Source organism: Aotus nancymaae, unplaced genomic scaffold (genome assembly GCF_030222135.1).
Source record: "Aotus nancymaae isolate 86718 unplaced genomic scaffold, 86718_ANA_hifiasm-v0.15.2.pri h1tg000004l, whole genome shotgun sequence".
Lineage (NCBI taxonomy): Eukaryota > Metazoa > Chordata > Mammalia > Primates > Aotidae > Aotus > Aotus nancymaae.
In genome coordinates this window covers 60,499,143-60,523,474 of record NW_026988415.1, presented here as the reverse complement: position 1 = coordinate 60,523,474, position 24,332 = coordinate 60,499,143, and the positions used below count along the sequence as shown (strand labels likewise).

The 24,332-nt window shown below is 33.3% G+C and overlaps 1 protein-coding gene across 4 annotated transcripts in view; it reads right to left on the bottom strand.

Moving 5' to 3' along the window:
- Positions 1-449: 449 nt before the first annotated feature.
- Positions 450-24,332, bottom strand: part of HDX (highly divergent homeobox) — a 186,493-nt gene continuing 162,610 nt past the window's right edge. For 3 of the 4 annotated variants that reach the window (XM_012470802.2, XM_012470804.2, XM_012470805.2), the window contains 4 exons: positions 23,293-23,372; positions 20,199-20,282; positions 12,563-12,685; positions 450-4,552 (listed from right to left, as the gene is read on the bottom strand). In XM_012470802.2, the coding sequence (XP_012326225.2) occupies positions 4,427-4,552; positions 12,563-12,685; positions 20,199-20,282; positions 23,293-23,372 (413 nt within the window). In that variant the 3' untranslated portion in view covers positions 450-4,426. The remainder of the gene's footprint in view (positions 4,553-12,562; positions 12,686-20,198; positions 20,283-23,292; positions 23,373-24,332) is intronic. The other variant, XM_012470803.2, reaches the window with a different exon arrangement.

The window sequence follows — 24,332 nt, the reverse complement described above, 5'->3', positions numbered from 1 at the left end:
CATGAAAATTAAAAGCATACTCAACTAGTATCAAAACGGACCAGAAAAAGTTAGATACAACATCACCACATTAAAACAAACAAACAGAAAAACCTCTTGTAAAAATAATACTCTATTATACTGTGGCAATTTACTTGCTGATGTTACCATTTAAATACAATATTGTGGACATATCTGTTGTCTTTTTAAAAATATTCACTTTATTTCATTAGTATTGGAGTTAAGTAAAGTCAATTAAGGACGGTACGCAAGTCAGCTTGGAAATCAACTAAGTTTCATATGAGCACTCCATTTTCTCCCCTCTTTGATCCCCAACACCTTATTATTCTCTACATTTTTCTTTTTATCAGAACCATATTTTGGGAAGAAAATAATCCATTTTAAAAGGGGAAAGTGCTTACAATACAAAGGCTTATAAAAAGAAATATTAAAATAAATAAATACATGTCTATTAGTTGGAAATCATTTATTGCCTCTATAAAAGTTTAAATAAACACTATACAAAAATTCACATTACAGTCTGACATGGTCTTAAGGTGACAGTATATTTCAGAGGTAGTACTAGTAAAATGGGATGCAGGATTGCTAAAATTAATTACTTAACAAGTTAATGCAAAATAAAATTTTAATGTGGAGCAATATACACTCAGTATATATTTTAATGAAACAATTTTAAATACATTTGCATGAAAATATCACTTTACTCTTTTTTCCCCATAGCAAATCTGCTATTAATCAGTTTGTTTTCGGCAACAGTGTGTTGACTGTAGGTTCACAAGTTAGTAGCCTCCTCTATTACAGCATTACAGAGCATAGCTTGGTGAAGAGCATGATACAGTGCTGTCTGCCAAGGAAAATATCAGCTTCAAAGAGAAATCTACCCATTTACCTCTCATTTAGATACAGTGGTACCGATAACTCCTTTAAAAATATAACCTATCACATTTTTGCATGTTTAAGATCTGAATGCAAATCTAATATATTAAAAAAAGTAGACAATATTTTTGGAATAACACAACTGTAATATGAAAGAAGGGCAGGAGTTAAAGTTTTCAGAATTTCTTTTAAAAATGATAATAAACTATTTGTCTGAGATGAGGAAACTATCCCTTGGAAATGGGCTGAATCCCAATCCCACCACCCCCACCAAAAAAGGCAACAAAGTCAATTTTAGAGCCCAGAATCATTTTAAATTCACCACTTATGTTTCCTCCTACAAACTTACAGACTGCTGAATATAAAAGTGCCTCACAATAGATGTTGCTGTCTTTGGAGAATGGCTTCTTTGACATCTTTTGAGGTCTTGGTCAAATAAAGAGTACAGAGTATAATTGGGTCTCAGGCTTTTCTTCTCCAACAATAACAAACATTTCTATCACAAGCTTGCAATGGCAATATAACATTCCTGCTGTTGATAACTGACTTTACAACAAAACATCCCCAGTTTCCATGAAGAGGCCAATTTTCTTTTAAGGTTTCCTTTGCATGTGCTAAGTTTTCCTATTCTCCAGAGCAATTGCAATTCTCATTTACTTGTGACTAAATTTAGCTTGGCTGAAAAGAAGAAAATACCTTCCTTTTTTTCATATGTACACATTTTGGAAGGTAAGTGCTCTTACATACACGTTTCTGGCTTAGAAACTGCTTGGCTATTCTAAGATTAAAGCAGACATAGAAACGTAGTTGAAAGAAAAAAGAAGTAGTTATTATTATTATTATTATTATTTCACATTGGCTTCTGTCTCCCTGAGAGAGCCTTCAGATAGTAAGGTCTGTTTCAATACTGTTAAACTCCTAAAGAAAGAAATACTAGTTAGTTGATTTTTATCCCCAGCCTTGAAGATGTTCACAACAGTAATTTATTAGCTGATAATTTTTCCTGCTCTAACATATCTCAAAACCAACTCCTATCTACATATGTGAAAAATATACTTTCTTCATAACCCCTTTTCAGTACTTGACCTTGACATCTTTTTCAGAATTTACCATGCATAATTTCAATCTGACAATTATGATTCTTTTTCTCTGGATACAGGTATTTCCTGTGGTTCCTGCTACAGAACAGCCACATTTCATTTTATAAGTGTTTTAATTCCAATGATGGTGAAGATAAACATTCTGGTGCCAAAACACAAATTTCAAGACAAAAGGAGTCCTAAATGTACTGTTATGATTTATATAGTTTCTATTTTAATGAAACTTTAACAGAGACAAAAGATCATCTATGCTTCCTCTCTAAATTATAGACTAGAAATCCTTCTAAGAATCACACCTCACAAAACCTTTAAATCTATTAAAAATTCTACTTAAATAAAGTTTATTAATATCGTGGAAGATGTTAACAAGAAATAATTATTTGTGAGGTTTACAGCTTGCTGAGAAATCCAATGTCCAGCACAGTGCCTTCTCTATAGCAGGAAATCAACAAGTATTTTTTGATTTAGTGACTAATGGCTGATGTGTGACGAATACAATCCATAGCGTTAAAAACTAAAGAAGAGAGTATACCTATACTTAATTTGCAATGAGAACCAAAGAAGAAGGGGTTTAAACTGAAGAAGAAGTAATTATATTTGAAAGATAAACTAAATTACTATGAAGCAGACTCTAGGAGAGACTTGAAGACCTGGAATTTGTTCATGCTACTTAAGAAATGATTTCTAAATTTGCTGTATATGGATGAATTGGTGTGACTGGTATATTTAATCCTAATATCTGAGATTCTGTTACTCCATGCTGCTTTCTCTGAATGGAATTTAACTTGTCAGCAAGAAATATTAACCACTGTTTGCAAAACTCCATATGGTTCTCAGCTAAAAGGAAGCATACCTGAACACTGAAATATTCCTACTAACAAAGGAACCATATCAGTAGTATGGTAGCAATATAAACAAATAAGTGACAAAATGAGAGACTATCAATGGGACCTTACCTATTTGTGGTGGGGGAGGAGGGGACACTTCAAGGTTAAAGACATTTATGACTGCTTTTCTGTATTCTTAAGTTGGTACTAGTAAATTTCAAGACCAAATTTGGCTCTAATTACAAATTTTAAAACTATCTGAATACCTACTATGTACTCACAAAAATTAAAAATTAAAAACAAATTTTAAATAGAATGACCAAAACAGCCATCTAGCTACATCATTAATCTTTTAGGTATAGATAGTAATTTAACCATGCAACACAATTCCACACTGCCAAGTCACAAATATACGACACTGTGAGCTTAGGGAGAAACTGGCATTTTCCCTTCTATGGGTCTTGGTAATACCATCTGGTACCCCGGAAAGGAAGGACTGCAAAGAACAGTCTACAGTGTGTTGCCATCTGGTACCTACTAATAGAACAACTGGGTAGCTTGCCCATTTTAGGTGTGTACTCATAGAATAGTATTCAGAGAATTCGGAGGACTGTGATTTACAACCAAAGTAGTATAACTCTTTTTGAATACTATCCTTGGCTGATGGCTCTGTACAGGCCTCATGTGGAAATGAGGTATATTGTGGCAAAGCTGAATGACTACATTTTTAAAAAATCTCAGCAGCTTACCTTGATTTCCTGTTTCATAACATGTAAGAACTAAAAAAAAATTATAAAGATGGTGATAAATTTAAAATACTTGAGTAATACTTCATCTAACTCAGTTATACAAATTTACTACTAGAATGTCAATCATATCAATATTTGTCATTTGTAGTAATGAAGAGTCCCCATCAAGACTAATTTTGACAACATTTTGTTTCTGTACACTTAGTAATTTATTTGATTTTATATTGGTTAATTTACCTTTCCATTGTGCTTCCCCACCCCTACACAAATATTTGGGTTAGATAATAGGATAACACCAGCAATTTGCAATTACATACCTGTAAGCATTTCAATATTCAATCATAAGCTTAAGTCAAATTCTCATAGGGGTTAAAAAATAAATCCGAGAACTCACTAAATAATGAGTTAAATAAATTTTTAACGTTTTGTTTTAAATGTTCAGTCCACTTTCCTGAGAAAAAGTGTATGTGGATGATATGAAAAGGAGAGAAGAAGAAAGAAGATGTAATGGCTACAAAAACAAGACTAATTAAGCTGTAACAACTTGATAAGCAATGCTGAAATGTCTTTTGTTATTTTGATTCTGGTTAGAAATGAAACATAATGAATTTCAGGGTTAAACTGGTCAAACTTAGATATAAATTTTTTTTCCAGAGTTTCATCAGCTAAAAAAAAACTCTCTCAATGATTTTAAATTTCACCTACAGTTTTTGCGCTGTAGCCATTATATCTTGTATATTCTTCACAGAATATGTCCGTTTCAACAATGTGTTTTCCCAACTAAAGAATATCAGGGCAACCGAATGCAGTTATCTTGAAATGCACACCTGTTAGGAAGCCAAAAGGCTGTATTATATATTCCCTCCAATTGAAATCACAAACTTTCTGAGACATTTTTCTCTGATAAAGAAGAAACACTGAATGAGGTATCATCAGGCTCCAGCGAGGCATTATTGAAATCCATTTCTTCTAATTCAGGAGGTAAATCTGCCAGCAGTGCCTGAATAAAAAAATATATATTTTTTGGATTAGTATGTGGATAGATCGTTATCTGATTTTATGTTAACAGTTGTAGTCCTCTTATGGTGAATTATCCTTATGGATTTAAAGAATACTTTCTATTTCAGGTTCTTAGACAATACCTTACCTAAAAGAAAAATTCTTCATACATTATTAAGAAAGTAACAAAATTCTTGATGCTGAAAGTATGAATTGTGTAGAGTGAAACTTATACAAAAGGGAAATTAGGAGAGAAATGAGCAACTTTTCTGGACCAAGTGCTTTGAAGTGTTTGAGGTTAGTGATTTTCATACTAGTTTTGAGTGTGCATTGATCACTGTTAAAAGGATTTAAAATTGCATTCTTTGTTAAAATATTCACGCCAGTTATGCTGTCCTTTGTAGAAGACTGTATTTAACAAAAGACTATTTTGTTCTTCAGTGGGAGAAAGAAATTAGTAGTTAGGAAAAACTTTCAGCTATTTTACTTTAGACTAAATTTTAACAACTTGAAAAGACCAAGTAATTTTTTTTCTTTCCTAAGGCTATGTTCATACCTAGAGATGGCCAAGCACCCACCTGGGCACAGCTGAATCAGTGGATCTAGCTGTAGTGATGATGTATCTGGAGGGCTGCTCATTTCTCTGCTGGAGTAATAAGGATAATCCAAGAACGATGAACTAAGCTTTGTCATGGTCTAATTGTTTTATCTGAAGTCGTAGAACACACACCCATACTAAATAAATAAATGATTAATCAAGTTTTATGTGGCTGACAATGCCGTGAGGAATTTTGAACTTAATGACTGGTTTGCTGCTTCCAATTCTAAAAATAATGTACCATATCTGGCATTTTTTAGACAGTATTAATTGTAATTGGGCTTTTGATGCAGTGGTAAATAAGGACCAAGGGAACAGGAACAAATAAAACTTGTCACTACCCAATTAAGGAACAGAGAGGCCATGTTGGAGAACATGAAATCCACTGTTGAAATGAGACGGTATGCACTCATTCTCTTTACTAAAAGAAGTGACAGCTTTGTAACTCTGGTAAAATTCGGCTGTGAACCTGTGTGGTCCTGAACTTTTTGTGGTTGGTAGGCTATTAATTGCTGCCTCAATTTCAGATCTTGTTATTGGTCTATTCAGCGGTTCAACTTCTTCCTGGTTTAGTCCTGGGAGAGTGTAAGTGTCCAGGAATTTATCCACTTCTTCTAGATTTACTTATTTATTTGCATAGAAGTGTTGGTAGTAATCTCTGATGATAGTTTGTATTTCTGCGGGATCGGTGGTGGTATCTCCGTTATCACTTTTTATTGCATCTATTTGATTCTTCTCTCTTTTCTTCTTTATTAGTCTGGATAGTGGTCTATCAATACTGTTGATCTTCTCAAAAAAACAGCTCTTGGATTTATTGATTTTTTGAAGTGTTTTTTGGGTCTCTATCTCCTTCAGTTCTGCTCTGATCTTAGTTATTTCTTGTCTTCTACCAGCTTATAAAATTGTTTGATCTTGTTCCTCTACTTCTTTTAGTTATGACATTAGTGTGTCCATTTTACGTCTGTCCTCCTTTCTCTTGTGGACATTTAGTGCTATAAATTTCCCTCCACACACTGCTTTAATGTGTCCCAAAGATTCTGGTATGTTGCGTTCTCATTCTCATTGGTTTTGAAGAACATCTTTATTTCTGCCTTATTTTTTATTTATCCAGTAGTCATTCAGGAGCAGGTTGATTAGTTTCCATGTATTTGTGCAGTTTTGAGTGAGTTTCTTAATCCTTATTTCTAATTTGATTGTACTGTGGTCTGAGAAACTGTTTGTTATCATTTCTGTTCTTTTGCATTTGCTGAGGAGTGTTTTACTTCCAATTATGTGGTCACTTTTAAAATAAGTATGATGTGGTGCTAAGAAGAATGTATATCCTGTGAATGTGGGGTGGAGAGTTCTATAGGTGTCTATTAGTTCCGCTTAGTCCAGATCTGAGTTCAAGTCCTGCATATCCTTGTTAATTTTCTGTCTCATTGATCTGTCTAATATTGACAGTGGGTTGTTAAAGTCTCGCACTATTATTGTGTGGGAGTCGAAGTCTCTTTGTAGGTCATTAAGAACTTGCTTTATGTATCTGGGTGCTCCTGTATTGGATGCATACATATTTAGGATAGTTAGCTCTTCTAGTTGCATTGATCCCTTTATCATTATGTAATGACCTTCTTTGTCTCTTTGGATCTTTGTTGGTTTAAAGTCTGTTTTATCAGAGACTAGGATTGCAACCACTGCTTTACAAAGAGGAGCTGGCACCATTCCTTCTGAAACTATTCCAAACAATACAAAAAGAGGGAATCCTCCCTAACCCATTTTATGAGAACAACATCACCCTGTTACCAAAACCTGGTAGAGGCACAACTAAAAAGAAAATTTCAGGCCAAATCCATGATGAACATTAATGCAAAAATCTTCATTAAAACACTGGCAAAGTAAATCCAACAGCAAATCAAAAAGCTTATCCATCATGATCAAGTCAGCTTCATCCCTGGGATGCAAGGCTGGTTCAGCATACACAAATCTATAAATGTAATTTATCACATAAACAGAACAAAAGACAAAACCACATGATTATCTCGATAGCTGCAGAGGGGCCTTCAACAAAATTCAACAGTCCCTTATGCTAAAATCTCTCAATATACTAGGTATCTATGGAACTTATCTGAAAACAATAAGAGCTATTTATGACAAACCCACAGCCAATGTTATATTAAATAGGCAAAAAACTGGAAGCATTTCCTTTGAAATCAGGCACAAGACAAGGATACAATGTCTCACCACTCCTACTCAACATAGTATTGGAATTTCTGGCCAGGGCAATTAGGCAAGAAAAAGAAATAAAGGGTATTAAGTTAGGAGAAGAGGAAGTCAAATTGTCTCTATTAGCTGATGACATGATTGTATATTTAGAAGACCCCATCATCTCTGCTCAAAATCTCCTTAAGCTGATAAGCAACTTCAGGAAAGTCTCAGGATACAAAATCAACATGCAAAAATTACAAGCATTCTTATACACCAACAACAGACAGAGATCCAAATCATAAGTGAACTCCAATTCATAATTGCTACAAAGAGAATAAAATACCTAGGAATACAACTAACAAGGGATGTAAAGGACATCGTCAAGGAGAACTACAAACCACTGCTCAAGGAAATAAGAGAGGACACAAACAAATGGAAAATCATTCCATGCTCATGGTTAGGAAGAGTCAATATTATGAAAATGGGCACATCACCCAAAGTAATTTATAAATTCAATGCTATCCCCATCAAGCTACCATTGACTTTCTTCAAAGAATTGGAAAAAACCACCTTAAACTTTATATGGAACCAAAAAAGAGCCCACATAGCCAAGACAATCTAAGCAAAAAAAAAAAAAAAAAAAAAAAAAAAAAAAAGCTGAAGGTATCATGCTACCTGACTTAAAACTATACTATAAGGCTACAGTAATCAAAACAGCATGGTACTGGTACCAAAACAGAGATATAGACCAATGGAACAGAACACAGGCCTCAGTAATAATGCCACACATCTACAACCATCTGATCTTTGACAAACCTAATAAAAACAAGCAATGGAAAAATGATCCCCTATTTAATAAATGATGTTGAGAAAACTGGCTAGCCATATGCAGAAAGCTGAAACTGGAACCCTTCCTTACACCTTATACAAAAATTAACTCCAGATGGATTAAAGATTTAAACCTAAGACCTAACACCATAAAAATCCTAGAAGAAAACCTAGGCAATACCATTCAGGACATAGGCATGGGCAAGGACTTCATTACTAAAACACCAAAAGCAATGGCAACAAAAGCCAAAATAGACAAACAGTATCTAATTAAACTTAAGAGCTCTGCACAGGAAAAAAAAAATTATCATTAGAGTGAAATGGTAACTAACAGACTGGGAAAATATTTTTCAATCTACCAATCTGACAAAGGGCTAATATCCAGAATCTACAAAGAACTTAAATAGTTTTACAAGAAAAAAACAAATAACCGCATCAAAAACTGGGCGAAGAATATGAACAGACACTTCTCAAAGGAAGAAATTCATGCAGCCAACAAACATATGAAAAAAAGCTCATCATCACTGGTCATTAGAGAAATGCAAATAAAAACCACATTGAGATACCATCTCATACCAGTTAGAATGGTGATCATTAAAAAATCAGGAGACAACAGATGCCAGAGAGGATGTGGAGAAATAGGAATGTTTTTGCACTGTTGGTGTGAGTGCAAATTTGTTCAACCATTGTGGAAGACACTCTGGTGATTCCTCAAGTATCTAGACATAGAAATACTATTTGACCCAACAATCTCATTACTGGGTATATACCCAAAGGATTATAAATCATTCTGTTATAAAGACACATACACACGTATATTTATTGTGGCTCTGTTCACAATAGCAAAGACTTGGAACCAACCCAAATGCCCATCAATAATAGACAGGATAAAGAAAATATGGTACATGTACACCATGGAATACTATGCAGCCATAAAAAAGGATGCATTCATGTCCTTTGCAGAGACACGGATGAGGCTGGAGACCATCATTCTCAGCAAACTGACATAGGAACAGAATACCAAACACCGCATATTCTCCCTCATAAGTGGGTGTTGAACAGTGAGAACACATGGACACAGAGAGGGGAACATCACACGCTGGGGCTTGTTTGGGGTTGGGGGGATGGGGCAGGGATAGCAGGGGGTGGGGTGATATCACTAGGAGAAATACCTAGTGTAGATGACCGGGTGATGAATGCAGGCAACCACCATGGCACATGTATACCTATATAACAAACCTGCACATTCTATCCATGTACCCCAGAACTTAAAGTATTAAAAATAAAGGAGGCAGCTGCAAATCCTACACTTCTTGCCTTGAAGTGCAGAGGCAAGATGAAAACATTCTCATTTTTGTCAGGCTATGTAAGGAAAGACTAACCCCTATCTGTCAGACAAGCTGTTATTATTTATTTATAAAATTAAATTTCTCATAAATCTATTGCTAGAACTGAGAGTATTTACACAGTAAACTAACTTAAAGATATGGTTTCTAACTTAAAGATATCCATGCTTTCTAAGGTGCTAGATTGCAGTTATAGGACACAGAGCCATTTTCTCCCAGAAAAATGGTTTACCACTAACCCAGTCCAAGTGCAATGGAGCCTTTTCTGACATTGGCTAATCAGTCTATATGAAAAACATCACTGGGTTTAGTTCACTTTTCAATTTTGAGGATGCCATATTAAAGAGGAGAAAGTTTTCAAAGTAACATTCACTGAGTAAGTCCTTAGAGTCAGAAAGTCAAGAGGATAAGATTTAATAATATTCTAATTTCTAGTGGGGAGATGTACAAATAAGAGAAGCATTATCATTAATTTCTTTGTTACTGCATTATAAGTAGTTGACTGAGTAAAATAAATGCAGTAAAAAATATAAAAAAAATTGATATCTGAGGCAGCATAGGGCACTACTAATACATGTGGTTCACTTTAAAATTCTTTCAATATCTTACTAGATTTGCAACTGAAAAAAATATTTGGATTACAATTGTTGGAACTGCCTTTTTCATAGATACTAGAGTGTATACTATTAACTTCCTTTATTACAAATGTTTCATAAATGACAACTATCCTCACTGTCATTTTTCCCAAGAGATTAAAGCATTTTCCATATGATTGGTTTCCATAATACTTATTCTAGACCCTATGGTATGAATGTCAAGTTCTGTAGTATTAATCATTCTTATCCCACTTGCAAAGTGGAGAAATTGAAGTTCAAGAAAGACAATTCATCTGCCTAGGGACACACAGTGAATTGTCAGAGAAAGCAAGACCATAACTAATGACTAAGTATAATGCTGAAAATATTACTTTGACTTTAAAGTGGCTATTGATTTAAGCAACAACAACAACAACAAAATCTTTGGGTAATTTAGTGTTTCAGTCAGAGAATATCATATTTTTGTAAACCCTGGCCTTCTTCAATGGTCCAAAATAGTCTGTAGACCACTCGTCTCACTCAACTTGCACAAATCAAGATTAATGAAAGAACAATGAAGATTTTTTTTAAATTAAAAATCAGTGACACATGGTTGTCTTTTATTAGGTATAATAAAAATTAATTTTTATTTCCTTCCAGAAATAAACCTATAAATATTTAATGATGTAAAGATCAGTAGTTTAAGCGATTACCTAGATAACTTTCCTGAACTACTATTTGTGTCTTCTATATTTTGTGACCGTATTCTGAGATTCATTATACTTAGTCTTAATTATACAAATTAGTAGTTTCTATTTGTTGCTGATTATACTGGTTATGAGGTTCACTACAATTTTTGGATCATGCTCTCTTTCAGCCAACTTTTATCCATATACTCATTTATTAGTCTTTCATCAGAGGAAAAGTAGAAGAGGAAGAGAAAAATTAGAATGCACATTAGTTATATTTCTTATTCATAATTTGTCTTGGGAAAATAATCAAACCAGAAATGAGATTAGAATTAGAGAATAAAATGGAGTCTGTGTGCTATTTCTAGATGTCAGGAGACAGAATCTTGCTAGTTAGTTGACCATATAACTCTCAATTCAAAATCATGCTATGAGTTTCAAAACCACGGCCACACTTCAAGTTATTACTCTGCTTGTACCTAATTTTATTTATTCACAGTTATTTAAAATTTACCGTATTTCTGGGACCATGTTCATTTAAAATCTAGATTTTAGGTTTCTAAAAAAAAAAACACATTTTCAGTATGTCATGGAATATACATAACTCATAATAAACCAATATGCTTAAATGAAGCTGGCAAAGGTATTTGAAAGCTACTGTCTTGGAATGTCTGTGCGTGTAGAGGCTGCACAGGGAGCAAAATTCATAAAACTTTACACATAATATACATGTTGATTTGTGCCTCATTAGTAAATATATTAGTTTCAATTTTGTGGTTCAGCACTTCAGTAAAATACATAAAGGCTATTTCTTTGCCAAAAAAAAGGGAGGCTTATGGGATTCTATGGCTTTAACCTTTTTCCTTAGAGATATCTGGGGTGGGCTATATACATGCAGTCTTTCTTTGATATAAGAGATGAATATTTTTACTCCTGACATTCCTTGATGAATAAAATCCTCTGAGACTCTTCCTAAATAACGGTTACCTGTATCTCACACTACTCATATAGAACACTGACAAGGAATCAGCATAATAACATATAGCTCAAATGAATATTTGGTATTATTTAATATTAAATGGAATATTTATTATAATTTTATAATTTTAGCAGACCTAACAAATTATTATATAGATTTCACATGAAAATATGAGACACAAAATGCAATTTGGGAGGAACTTGTAAACAAAAACCCACAGCAACATGCAAAAGATAATACTTTTTATCTTTGAAGTTGAAAATTCAAATATTGAAATATTTAAATTGGGAAAAGTAAGTGATGCACTGTGGACACTAAGAATTTCACAAAATAATTTCATATTGTCTTAGTGATGTGCAACACATTACAGAATAGAAGATGTTCAAATATCTGTGAACTGTGGTGGGGGTTGACAGGAAACTAAGATCCAGAAGAAAGGCAAAGAAATGCTTTAACTTTTTCATTCACAAAAGGTCCCAAAATATGTGCCTCTCTAGTTAGGGTAGTCCAGTCTCTATTGACATTTTCAGAAATTTTTTTGAAATTAATTTAAAATTATTTTCCCCACCTAAATACTAGCCTGAAATTAAAAGCATGTTAATCAATTATTTTGATTTTCCATTGCAGCAGCACATAAGCTCTGAACGCCTATTGTCAAGAAAACTGTTTTGCAAAGGTCATGAAATAACAAACATTTCCTCCATGCCAAGCAGATATGAAGTATAAAAATGAAAACATATGAACAACCCAAGTGTGACATGCCATTTTTTGACTTGATACATTGCAGTTTACTAGTCTCTCCTGGGACCTACCTGCTGTTGTTCCTTATCATCTGCTTTCATAGCTAGTATCAAGCTTCTAACAAAAGTTTGAAGTTTAAAGTATTTTTGCTTTTGAATCTCTAGCTCATTTTCAATGAATTTGACTTCTTCATTCTGAAAGAGAAAGTATCAAGTGATACAGTTACCTTATGTAAACTTGGACTGTACCTGTTTGATGCACAATAAAATCCTAAAGAACCATCAAATTAGGAGGAAAATAAAGAAAACTAAATGCTAACATAAAGGAATACAAAGCACAGAAGGAAATGATCCTGTTAGACATAGGCTGCCTTTTAAACAAATCACTAATAGAAAACAATTTATAAGATCAGAAACCAATCCAATCAGTTCCAGTAAAAGAGAAAACAAAAAACAGCTCCCTTCTTGGAAGTACCCCTTCTATATCAAGCCTAATTAGCAATCAGATTAAGATTAAGAATAGAGGCTGGGCTTGGTGGCTCATGACTGTAATCCCAGCACTTTGGGAGGCTGAGGCAGGCGGATCACCTGAGGTTAGGAGTTTGAGACCAGCCTGGCTAACATGGTAAAACCTCGTCTCTACTAAAAATACAAAAATTAGGCAGGCATGATGGCATGCATCTGTAGTCCCAGCTACTCAAGAGGCTGAGGCAGAAGAATCACTTGAACCTGGGAGGCAGAGGTTGCAGCGAGCCGAGATCGTACCACTGCACTCCAGCCTGGGCAACAAGAGTGAGACTCCGTCTAAAAAATAAAAAAGATTAAGAATAGATAGATTTCAATTAACCCAAAGAGCAATGGCAGACACAGTAATGCTGAATTTGCCATTCAGAAACCAACTACTCAGAACTTAAATGGTTATTTTGCACCAAGCAGAGACTGAAATTACTAAGACTATTTTAAGTTCTTTGTTGAGCCCCCACAGATTAAGTAGGAGTCTGTTATTCCAAAAATAACTGAAAATGTACCACTGTGTACCATTGGTGTAAGAATCAATTACTCTACTATTTTTGCTAGTTGTATAGGCAAAACAACAACACTGGACTTATATTTGGGAGTATTCTAGTGCCAAGTCTATTGATAATTGTAAACTTGGGTGGGCTAATTAACCTTTCTGTGACTCTGTTTACTGATCAGTAAAATGGTTATTATACTGGTAATCCTTGGCAGTTCTAGCTTTGAGGGCTATAACACTCAAATAAGATAATGGACATAGATTTACTATAAAAGCCACAGTAGGCTGGGCACAGTGGCTCATGCCTGTAATCCTAGTACTTTGGGAGGCCGAGGAGGGCAGATCATGAGCTCAGGAGTTTGAGAATAGCCTGATCAACATGGTGAAACCCCATCTCTACTAAAAATATAAAAGTTAGCTGAGTGTGGTGTCGTGCTCCTGTAATCCCAGCTACTCAGGAGGCTGAGGCAGGAGAATTGCTTGAACCCAGGAAGTGAAGGTTGTAGGGAGCCGAAGATTGCAGTGAGCTGAGATCATGCCACTGCATTCCAGCCAGGGTGACAGAGTGAGACTCCGTCTCAAAAAAATAAATCAAGAAAGGGTGGTATTGCATAAGGGTAGACATATCAACCAATGGAAAAAAATATATTAGAAATAAATCCCCACAAAAATGGTCAACAAATGGTGGTTAAACAAATGTAAATCCACATGCAAAAAAAAAAAAACATTATCAGCCCTTACCTCACATAATAGATAAAATGTAACAAGACATGGATCATAGACCTAAAACTAAAATGCATAATAAAACTAAAACTTTAGAGGAAAACAGAGAAGAAAATCTTTTCTACTTTGGGTTAGGCAAAAAGTTTCTTAGATAGAATACAAAAATTATGAAACTTAAAAAAAGAAGACTTTTTATTTCTATTCATTTAGTTAAATCAAATATAGCTCACTGCCACCTTGAACTACTGGGCACAAGGGATCCTCTCAAGTCAGTAGCTAGACTACAGGCAGGCACCACTTTGCCTGGTTGTTTTTTGACTTTTTTGTAGTTATGGGGTCTCTTTATTTTGCCCAGGCTGATCTTAAATTCCTGGTCTCAAGTGATCCTCCCACATCAGTCTCCCAAAGTGTTGGTATTACAGGGATATGTTATTGTGCCTAGCCTCATGAAAGACTTAGTTTTAAAAATGAGGCTTGAGCCCAGGAGTTTGAGGTTGCAGTGAGCCATGATCACACCACTGCACTTCAGCCTGGGTGATAGTGAGACCCTATGTCAACAAACAAAACACAACAATACAAAAATCAACTTTGCTCTTTAAAAGATACTGTAAAGAAAATAAAAATAAAAGCCACATATTGGGAGAAAATATTTTCAAATCATGTATCTGAAAAAGGACTTTGACTCAGATCACATAATGAACTGTTATAAGCAACAAAGTAAAAAGCAAAATATTTGAACACTTTCTTCATCAAATAAGGTATCTGAATGACCAATAACCACATGAAAAGATGTTTAATATCATTTGTCCTTAAAGATATATGGATTAAAATCCCAATGAGGTACTACTACTAACATACTACTATAGTTAAAGAACTTGACAATACCAAGTGCTGACAAGAATGTGGAGCAATTAGAAGTCCCATACATGTTGACAAAAAGTGTCAAACTCTATAAAATATTTGAAGAGGTTGATTCTGGGCAAAATATGAGTGATCAATGGCCTGTACATAGCCCTCAGGAGATCCCAAGAAATGTGCCCAAGGTGATTGGGCCACACCTTGGTTTTATGCATTTTAGAAAGACACAAAGCATAAATCTATATGGGTAAGTTGTACATTGATTTGGACAAGAAAGGAGGAGCAACTGGAAGCAGAGGCTTCCACGTTAAATTCAGATCCAAAGATTTTCTGATTGGCAATTGCTTGTAAGAGTTATCAATAGAAAGGAATGTCTGAGTTATGATTAGGGGTTGTGGAGACCAAGGTTTCATCTTGCAGATGAAGCCTCCAGATAGTAGGCTTCAGAGAGAATAGATTGTAAATGTTTCTTATCAGACTTAAAGAATCTGTTTTATCAGTAATCCAAAAGAGAGGAAGGTATAATGAGGCATGGCCAGCTCCCGCTTCCCATCATGGCCTTAACTAATTTTTCAGGTTAACTTTGGAATGCCCTTGGCCAAGAGGAGGGGCTTATTCAGATGACTGGGGAACTTAGAATTTTAGCTTTGGTTTATTAATACATACATTGTTGGTGAAAGTGTAAAATGATACAGCTACTCTGGAAAATATTTTGGCAGTTTCTTATGAAAGTCAACAAAATCTTTCTTATTATAAGGCTCAGCAATCCTACTTTGAGGAATTTACCCAAGATAAATGAAAACACATGTCATAAAAAGACTTATATATGAATATTCATAGCATATTTATTCATAATACACCCAAACTGGAAACAGTTCAAGACTTCATTAGTAAGTGGATAATCAAATTTTGGTGTTGTTTACACAACTATGTCCACCTGTCAAAACTCATCTAACTGTATACTTAAGGAGATGAATTTTATTGTACATAAATTATGCATCAATTAACCTGGTTAAAAATAAAGTATATTCCAAATGGAGGAAATAAAACCTTTTCCTTCTGTCTAACTGACATTTTGTATCCTCTGACCATCATTTCCTTATTTGCCAACCTCCTGCAAGCCCTTGGTAACCACCATTCTACTCTCTGCTTCTTTGAATTTGATTGTTTTTGATTGCACACATAAGTGAGAACGTGGTGGGAGTTCTGTTCCTAGCTTATTTCATTTAGCATACTGTTTTCCAATTCTCTCCATGTTTTTCCAACAACAAAATACTTTTTTTCCATGCTGAATTTCATGAATCGTAAATATAGTAAATAATAATATGTTGTACATTTCAAAATCACTATGAGTAAATTTGAAATGTTCTCACCACAAAATATGGTATTTGTGGTGATGGATATGTTACACAATTAATCCACATTATATTCATAAATCATAACATCATTTTGTACCCTATAAATATACACAATTCTCGTTTGTCAGTTTACAATTAAAAAGTAAAGATTGTTGCAAATAAATAGTCAGTTACAATTCCAAAAAACGTGAAAGTAGTCTATGATTATTCTTTGCATCTGGAGAACTGAACTCAAAATCATAGCAGAATTTTGAACAACGTTTGTTCAAAAAATTAAATTATATTAAAATTAATTGGTTCTATGGGTATTTTTGTTGTTTCAATTGAGAGGATGCAGTTGTATTTATTATATGCAATTTATTAACATGTTTACTATATCATTTATTTTATCAGCTTAGTTAAGAACTTATTTTACCTATAAAACTGCTTCTTTTCAGACCATTAATATCAAGTGAATCATCTGCACAAGTTAAATTTCTTAAGCAGGGGCACTCTATAAAAATTAAATTACAAGTAAGCATTATAATAAAATTCAACATGTTCCTGTCATAGTATATTTTACTAATTTTAAACCTTTGTTTTATTAGTATTCATTGCTGGAGCAGCAGTATTAGAAAATTGCTGACCAGGAAGCTTTTTCTAATGCAGGAGATATACTTATAGTAGTATCCATTATAGTAGTATCCATTTTGAATGCACAGTTCTTCTGAGCTGCATTCACAGTGTGTTAAGAAACATGGATTCACATTTGCAACAGTCATGAAGCATCTTTTGGTTTGCAGATCTCCAATTCTTCATGCAAATATTTCTCCTCCTCAGTATTTATGCAATGTTGGTAAAATATAAACAGCTTTAAGATAATTTAATATTGCAGACATTTTCTCCTCAGAGCTGCTTTGCAAGCCTATTAAAGACTTTCTAGATACCAGGCAGTAATTTATGTGTACTTTCAAGATTTTCTAAGTAAATCAATACTTATGAGAGAAACTAGTATCATAACATCAGATACTGAATTTCATAAAACAAGATGTATCTTATATTTATTGTTGTTAAAGCCCTACCTACAGTTTGAATAACCTTTGTTAATTCTTCGTCTAGATGATTGTAAGGAGAATTCCAGGTTCCACGTTGACCAGAGCTTTGATCTCTGAGCAGGCTATTAATGGCTGCCAAGTCCGAGGTGCTATTTTATGATGCAGTTACTCCTGCCTCAGGTACTGAGCCCATCAACATGTCTTATAAGTATTTTGTGTTAGTTAGAATTCCTAACAACATGGATTTCTAGTGATGTATCTCAATCATAAAATCCACTACAACCAAAAGGAGTATTCATGGTTGCATAGCGATAGTTATCAAATGCACCATTGGAAACATTCTTTCAATTTGCTACATTAAATCTCAATAATGAAAGATTGTATAATTCAGTGTTGGGGAAAAATATAATAACCCAGCTCCTTATTTTATATAAATGAATACTTACATAATAGTTTTAAAATTATTTCCAAAGATAAATTAAGTCATTTATTTACTCACTTAGCAACTACTATAACTATAGTTATAGTTGAACAGCTATGTGTCAGGCTCTCAACCAGGTAACACATAGGTGAATAAAGTAAGCCTCTGCTTACAAGAAGTTTTTGATGAATATATCATCATGTGCTATATAACAATGTTTCAGTCAACAATGTGCCACATATAGTGATAATAATCCCATTAAATTATAATGGAGCTGAAAAATGTCTATGCCTAATGATGATGTAGCCATCATAACATCATAGTGCAATGCATTAACTTTTCTATGATTGGATACACAATACTTACCATTATATTCCAATTGTCTACAATATTCAGTACAGTGACATGCTGTACAGGTTTGTAGCCTAGAAACAATAGGCTATACTATATACCCTAGATGTGTAATAGGCTATATACATCTAGGTTTGTGTAAGTACACTCTGTGATGTTTTGCACAATGACAAAATTGCCTCACAATGCATTTCTTAGAATGTATCCCATCATTAAGTGATACATAATGGTACTTAAGATATTAACCCGGTTTTCATCCCCAAAGTAGAAATACTAGTATGTGTATACAACTAGAGTACAAAATTTTCTCTGAAGACAGATTAAATTTCTAAACTTGTAAGTCTTTTTAAAACCAACATCCTGAAATCAGTAATGAGAACTGCTATATGAAGTTTCACTTGCCTTTCCTTTAGAAGTAACAAAGTTCACGTGACGTGAGTAGAAAAATTTTAAAATAATGATTATAAAAAGATATATTTTCTATATAGGTGTTGAATTTTGAGGGATAAAGAAAAGAAGTTTATGTAACTGCCAAGCTTGAGGCAGTTACGTAAAGCATATAAAAAACATCCCTAATGGGGTAATGAATGACCCCTTGTTTCCACAGAATTTATTACAATGGAAAACACTGAATTAGTGAAAATATTAACTAACATTTTAGACTGCACACTCTGCCCTGCCCTACTCTGGTTTTTAGCACCAAACTTTTTCAAGTAGACTGCCACCCAAGAGGGGAGAGGTCTCTGAGTCCTGGGCCCAAGCCTATTTGACATATTTGCGAGTGCTAAGAGGAGTACACTTAACAACTGTGCAATCCAGTCTTGTCATCTATAGTTTCCACAACTTGTGCCAAGTTGTGGCATGCAGAGACACTGTAATCCTGAATTGGGCATTTAGAAACATTATGTGACCACGTAGGAAAGATTATCATGATCTCTTGTATTTCAGAACCAACAAACCTTATAATTCTGTTAATTGGAAATACAGTCGAAATATGGGATTTTATCATGCTCTTTGACGATTTAGGAAATAAATTTCAAAAGATATTTTCCTTCTGTGTTTATAACATTCACTATTTTAAAGCATGACATGTTATGAATATTTGGAAAACAGAATCTGTTGAATGACATACATTTCAATTATAGTAAAACTGGAAGATTTTTGAGGAAATGACAGATGTATTTTCTGATTAAATGTTATTTTCTGTTAACATTTTAACATTACTAATCTCTGCTTTGAACACCGACGGCATTCCATGACAAAAACTTTTGTGTATGTAAAGGACCGTGTGGCCAAAATTTCAGAAGGCCCCAAAGTTACCTAGTAAGATAGGATAATGATTAGCAAAGGGACAGCTTTTATAAACCTATGCAGAAAACATATTGACATACAGACTGATAGCTTATGTTCAGCTTTAATTAAAAAAATATGTATGGCACCCTGTCAAAGTCAGCTTTTCACTTTAGTAACAACACTAAGAAAAGGTCATCTCTATTCGTATTCATTCTGTATTTCCTCTGGGAATTATTTTCAAATGTCTCCAAGAACAGGTGTATTATTATATTTCTTAAAATTTTCTACAGAAGAAGTCAAAATTTAAGATAAAATTAGCAAAGTCCACTGGAAAAAACATATCCCTTTTACCATCATTTACAAATGAACATTGGCTTCAGAAAAGCTTTGTCATAAATTTCATGTTTACCACCACTGTATACTGCCTCCACCATGCTATATACTATCAATACTTACTCCGCTCAGCAAACTCTTTGCTTAAGATCATAACCCCTAAACCAGACAGCAATAATTAAAATAACCAGCACTCTGACTGATAGAATTAATGCAGAACCCTAGAATGCTTAACTTATTAAATTGGAGAAACATAGGTATTGTAAAATTCTGCCTCATTTAATACCTTCTCTTAATGAATTCATAATTTTAAATTACCTACCTTATAATCCAAGAGCGAGTTTACTTGTTCAACTTCAGAATTACTTATCATGTCACTTTCTTCATCATCAATAATTTCTATTTTCTATAACACAAGCAGAGAAGTTTTCAAAAATATATATCACATTATTCTTACTACACTCAGCGATGTATATAAAATATGCCTTCGATGTTCAGGTTATCTAGTCTAGGCTATCTGGAATAAACTCTGATAACTGACTGGCTCCTCAGTGTTACACATAGTGTGTATCTGAGACACCTCCCTCTGCCTTTAACTGATGAGTGCTTGGTAAATAAAAAAAAATTAATTTTATTTAAAATAGAAAATTACTTTTTACAATATTCTTAACAAAACAGGCAAACTGCTTAAATAGCACCCTCCAGTGACAGGAAATTCATTTCCTGTAACGGTGGTCTATTTTAATGGTAAATATAAAATGGATAGATAGAGCTTTCCTTTTTATGTTTCCACATGCCTCTTTGTGACTTCTAATGTAAAATATCAGAATATGACATATTTCAAAATCAAATACAGTTTTCAAAAATTCCCATATTTACTGCACACTGCACAATTTTAGCTTGAAAACTAAATGAAAGCAGGTATCTATGATGTAATCATAAAAATTGCATGGTGATTTGTTTCCTTCATTGAAGAGTAACATCCAGGATGAAGAGGTGGAGAGGAAAAGGGAAAAAGAGAGAGGAGAGAGACAGATTAAATTATCTTTAGCTTTAAAATTAAGATATAGCATAGCTTGTACAATATCTTGCCAGCAGTAGGTAATAATGCTAATTTAATATCTGTTGAAAAAATGAAGAAAACAGTTCATTGTTGATGAAAAAATGACCAATGAGCTCCTACCATGAGGGTCCAAGTTCTCTAATCATGCGATTGTTTTTTATCAAAGCAAAAACCAAAGGTATAAATAAAATCAGCTCTAATCTTTTCTTTTGCATGTAAAAAATGCAGTTAAGAAACAACAACTTTAAATATTTAAACCCTGCCAACCCAAAATAAAATTTTTATAAAAGGAAAAACTAAGCTATATTCAGTCACTAGACAGTCTTTTAAGAACAAGCACATAAATAGCAACATACTGTAGGCAGGATTTCAAATCAGGCATCCTACCCAGCATATGTGTGTGTGTGTGTGTGTGTGTGTATGTGTATCTGTGTATATATACACACATATATACATATACACACATATATATGTATTTATATATGGTGATTAAATGTAATAAACTAACTTGGAATGATTATATTTAATATATTGCATATGAGGATATGACACTATTACAGGGTTTATGACCTGCAGGCTTTTGAATCAGGAAAACAGCTGCAGTGAAATTACTTTCTACTGCTGCCTGGAGATGAATCCAATGCTTTATTTTCTATTCTAATCACTATAAACTTGGGGCTTAATCATGTCAGCTCTTTCAAGATCTCAGATTTGATTATTTTTGATGTTTTTTAGATTCTCACATATTTGGATTGGCTTTGGGAAAAAGTACCTAGGCAATCCAGGGAGGGGTGCACCAAAGAACACTGTGTAGATGTACGCATTTAAGTAGGTCTTAAATGTCTGTTTGATTTGTCATCCTTGAATAATTGGGGGCACTCAAAAGTTACAAGCAGAGGAGATCAGCCTTTGAAAGTTTGGAGTTTTGTTTCTAAAAATCCATTGCTTTTTGAAAAATTAGGTGCCTAAATGACTGTGAGTCATCCTATGCAATGACTTCATTCATTATCTTCAAATATCTGCTGTGAAGGAGATTCAACGCAGAGAAATTCAGGGTCAAAACGAGCATGTCTTTAAAGGGAAAGGTGTTTCAATTTGTAAATTGTATATAACTTGTACACTAAAACTCAAATCTGAAGCAGAAGATTATTACTTGGTGGAATTTAAGAGTATCACAATTCATAAACACGGAAAACAATTTACTAGTAGCTACCTAATGAAAACATGATTTTGCCTCACAATCAAAGCTGTTTTCCTGTATGCTTATTGAACTTAGTGTTAGAAGGGTCAAACATTGATTTCAATCAACCAGGACTCAAATCAGGAAAATACAATCCTAAACTATATTCTGCTTGTGGAAAACATTGTTATATAATGTTGTTATTTAACAAAAGAATAGCAAAACTATTTTATGTGCTCAACTTTTATTAAAGACATGTGGCAGGACTATAGTGTGAAATAAACAATGCTTGTAATGAAAATCCATGTAAATCCTAAAGTCACAGCCATTTTGTAACAAAAAATTCAGTTATGGGGCTATTTTTTAGTGGCTGCAGTAAAACACAGAATGCTGATTTAAAAGAAAAAACAAAAGAACAATGACATTCCACTTTATGTCTGACTCTTAATGCCATCTTGATTATAGGATTACTTGATAGGGCAGAATATAAACAGATGTTGCTAAAACAGCTTCATAGCGAGCATCACTATATTTTTACATTTTCACAAAACCCAGTTTAATTTGCACACAATCTTCTTCTATTTACTATTCAAACATTTACTACTGTCTTTCCTCCTATATTGTGATTTTTAAGATGACTAACCAGAGCATAATTTAACTATTAATATGGGGAAAAAAGTTTAAAACACATTATAGATAGGTATGTTCTGAATAGAGAACTGAGTCAGAAATTCTTGCATACATGCACCACAACTAACAAAGGTTTCCATCATGATCTCAGACTAAACTCTGTTTTAATTCTGCCATCTGTCAAAGAGGAAGAAATCTGCTCTTTACTAACTGTATTGAAGAAAAATAGCTTGTTATGTATAAAATATCATATATTTTTTATATGTATTTTTATATGATATAAAAAATATCATTTTTATATGTATAAGTATTGAATTTTTATATTTGCAAATCTCCTCAATCAAAAAATTAGTGATACAACTGATAACATTTTAAATTACATTTAGTAAGCCCTAAAAGATATATAATTTCACTTGAAATAGCTCTTTTTGGTTTGTGAAGTGGAGCAAGACTTTATTCTGAAAATGTGAATATTTTCACCAACTGGATCTTTGTGCATGAAATCAATCATATAATGGAAAAATAATTTCAAAATGTACATACCACATTATCTGTGGATACTGCATGGTGGTCCTCTTCCTTATGAACCCTTGCCTCATTTGGAACAACATCATTGGGCTCTTCTATAGAAAAAAAAAATGCCATAAATTAGTTTTTCATTTTGCAAAATTTCTTAAGAATATTGTTTTCAAGATAATTTAAATAATTTATCTATTATAAAAAGATATAAATGGAAAATTCATTTCATACACGCTTTGATGAGCAATTCTACTTTAAACAATGCATTCTAAGGAAATAAGTAAGGATGGGGGCAAATACAATGATGGTCACCACTGTGCTATTTGTAATTGAAAAAATGGACAAGAGAAATTTAGGATATATCTCTATAATAAATATTATGAAGACACTAAAATTGAAGTAGAAAAAAGGAGTAATAAGGAAAATATTAATAGTCAACTGAAAAGTGAAAAAATGAAGGTAACAAAACCTCTTGTGTGGATACATATAATATTAATTTTATTTTAAAATATATATACTTTACTATAAAGTTTAAATAAATTTTTTATACAAATATAGAAATTTTCATAGAGAGAAAAGACTGGGACTGTTTACACAAAGACATTGCCATTAGTATTTCTAGATGGAATTATGGGAAATTTTTAATTTTTCTGTTTTATTTTTGCTTATTTGTATTTAAATATTTTTCTACAATGAACAATTTTTTCATTCAAATAAAAGAAAGTGATAAAATAATTTTCAAATATATGATGTAAAACCATAAATCCAGAGCATTTCCAGTTTTGTGAATGTAACACACACACTCCTGTATATATGCAAAGAGAAAACAGTGCAAAAATATCCCCTCATCCTTATTTTCAGAAGAGTTATCACTGACGAATAGGATTGTTTCTATTTTTTATTGTATTTCCTAGTACTTTCTAAAATGAACATGTATCCCTTTTCTGATCAAAATTCAATATTCTAAAAATGAAAAAATAAGTAAAAGAAACAAATAATTCAGAGAAACCAGACTACTAAATAGCTCTTCAGGCTGAGCTAGGGGAACAGGTTGGTTCAAGACA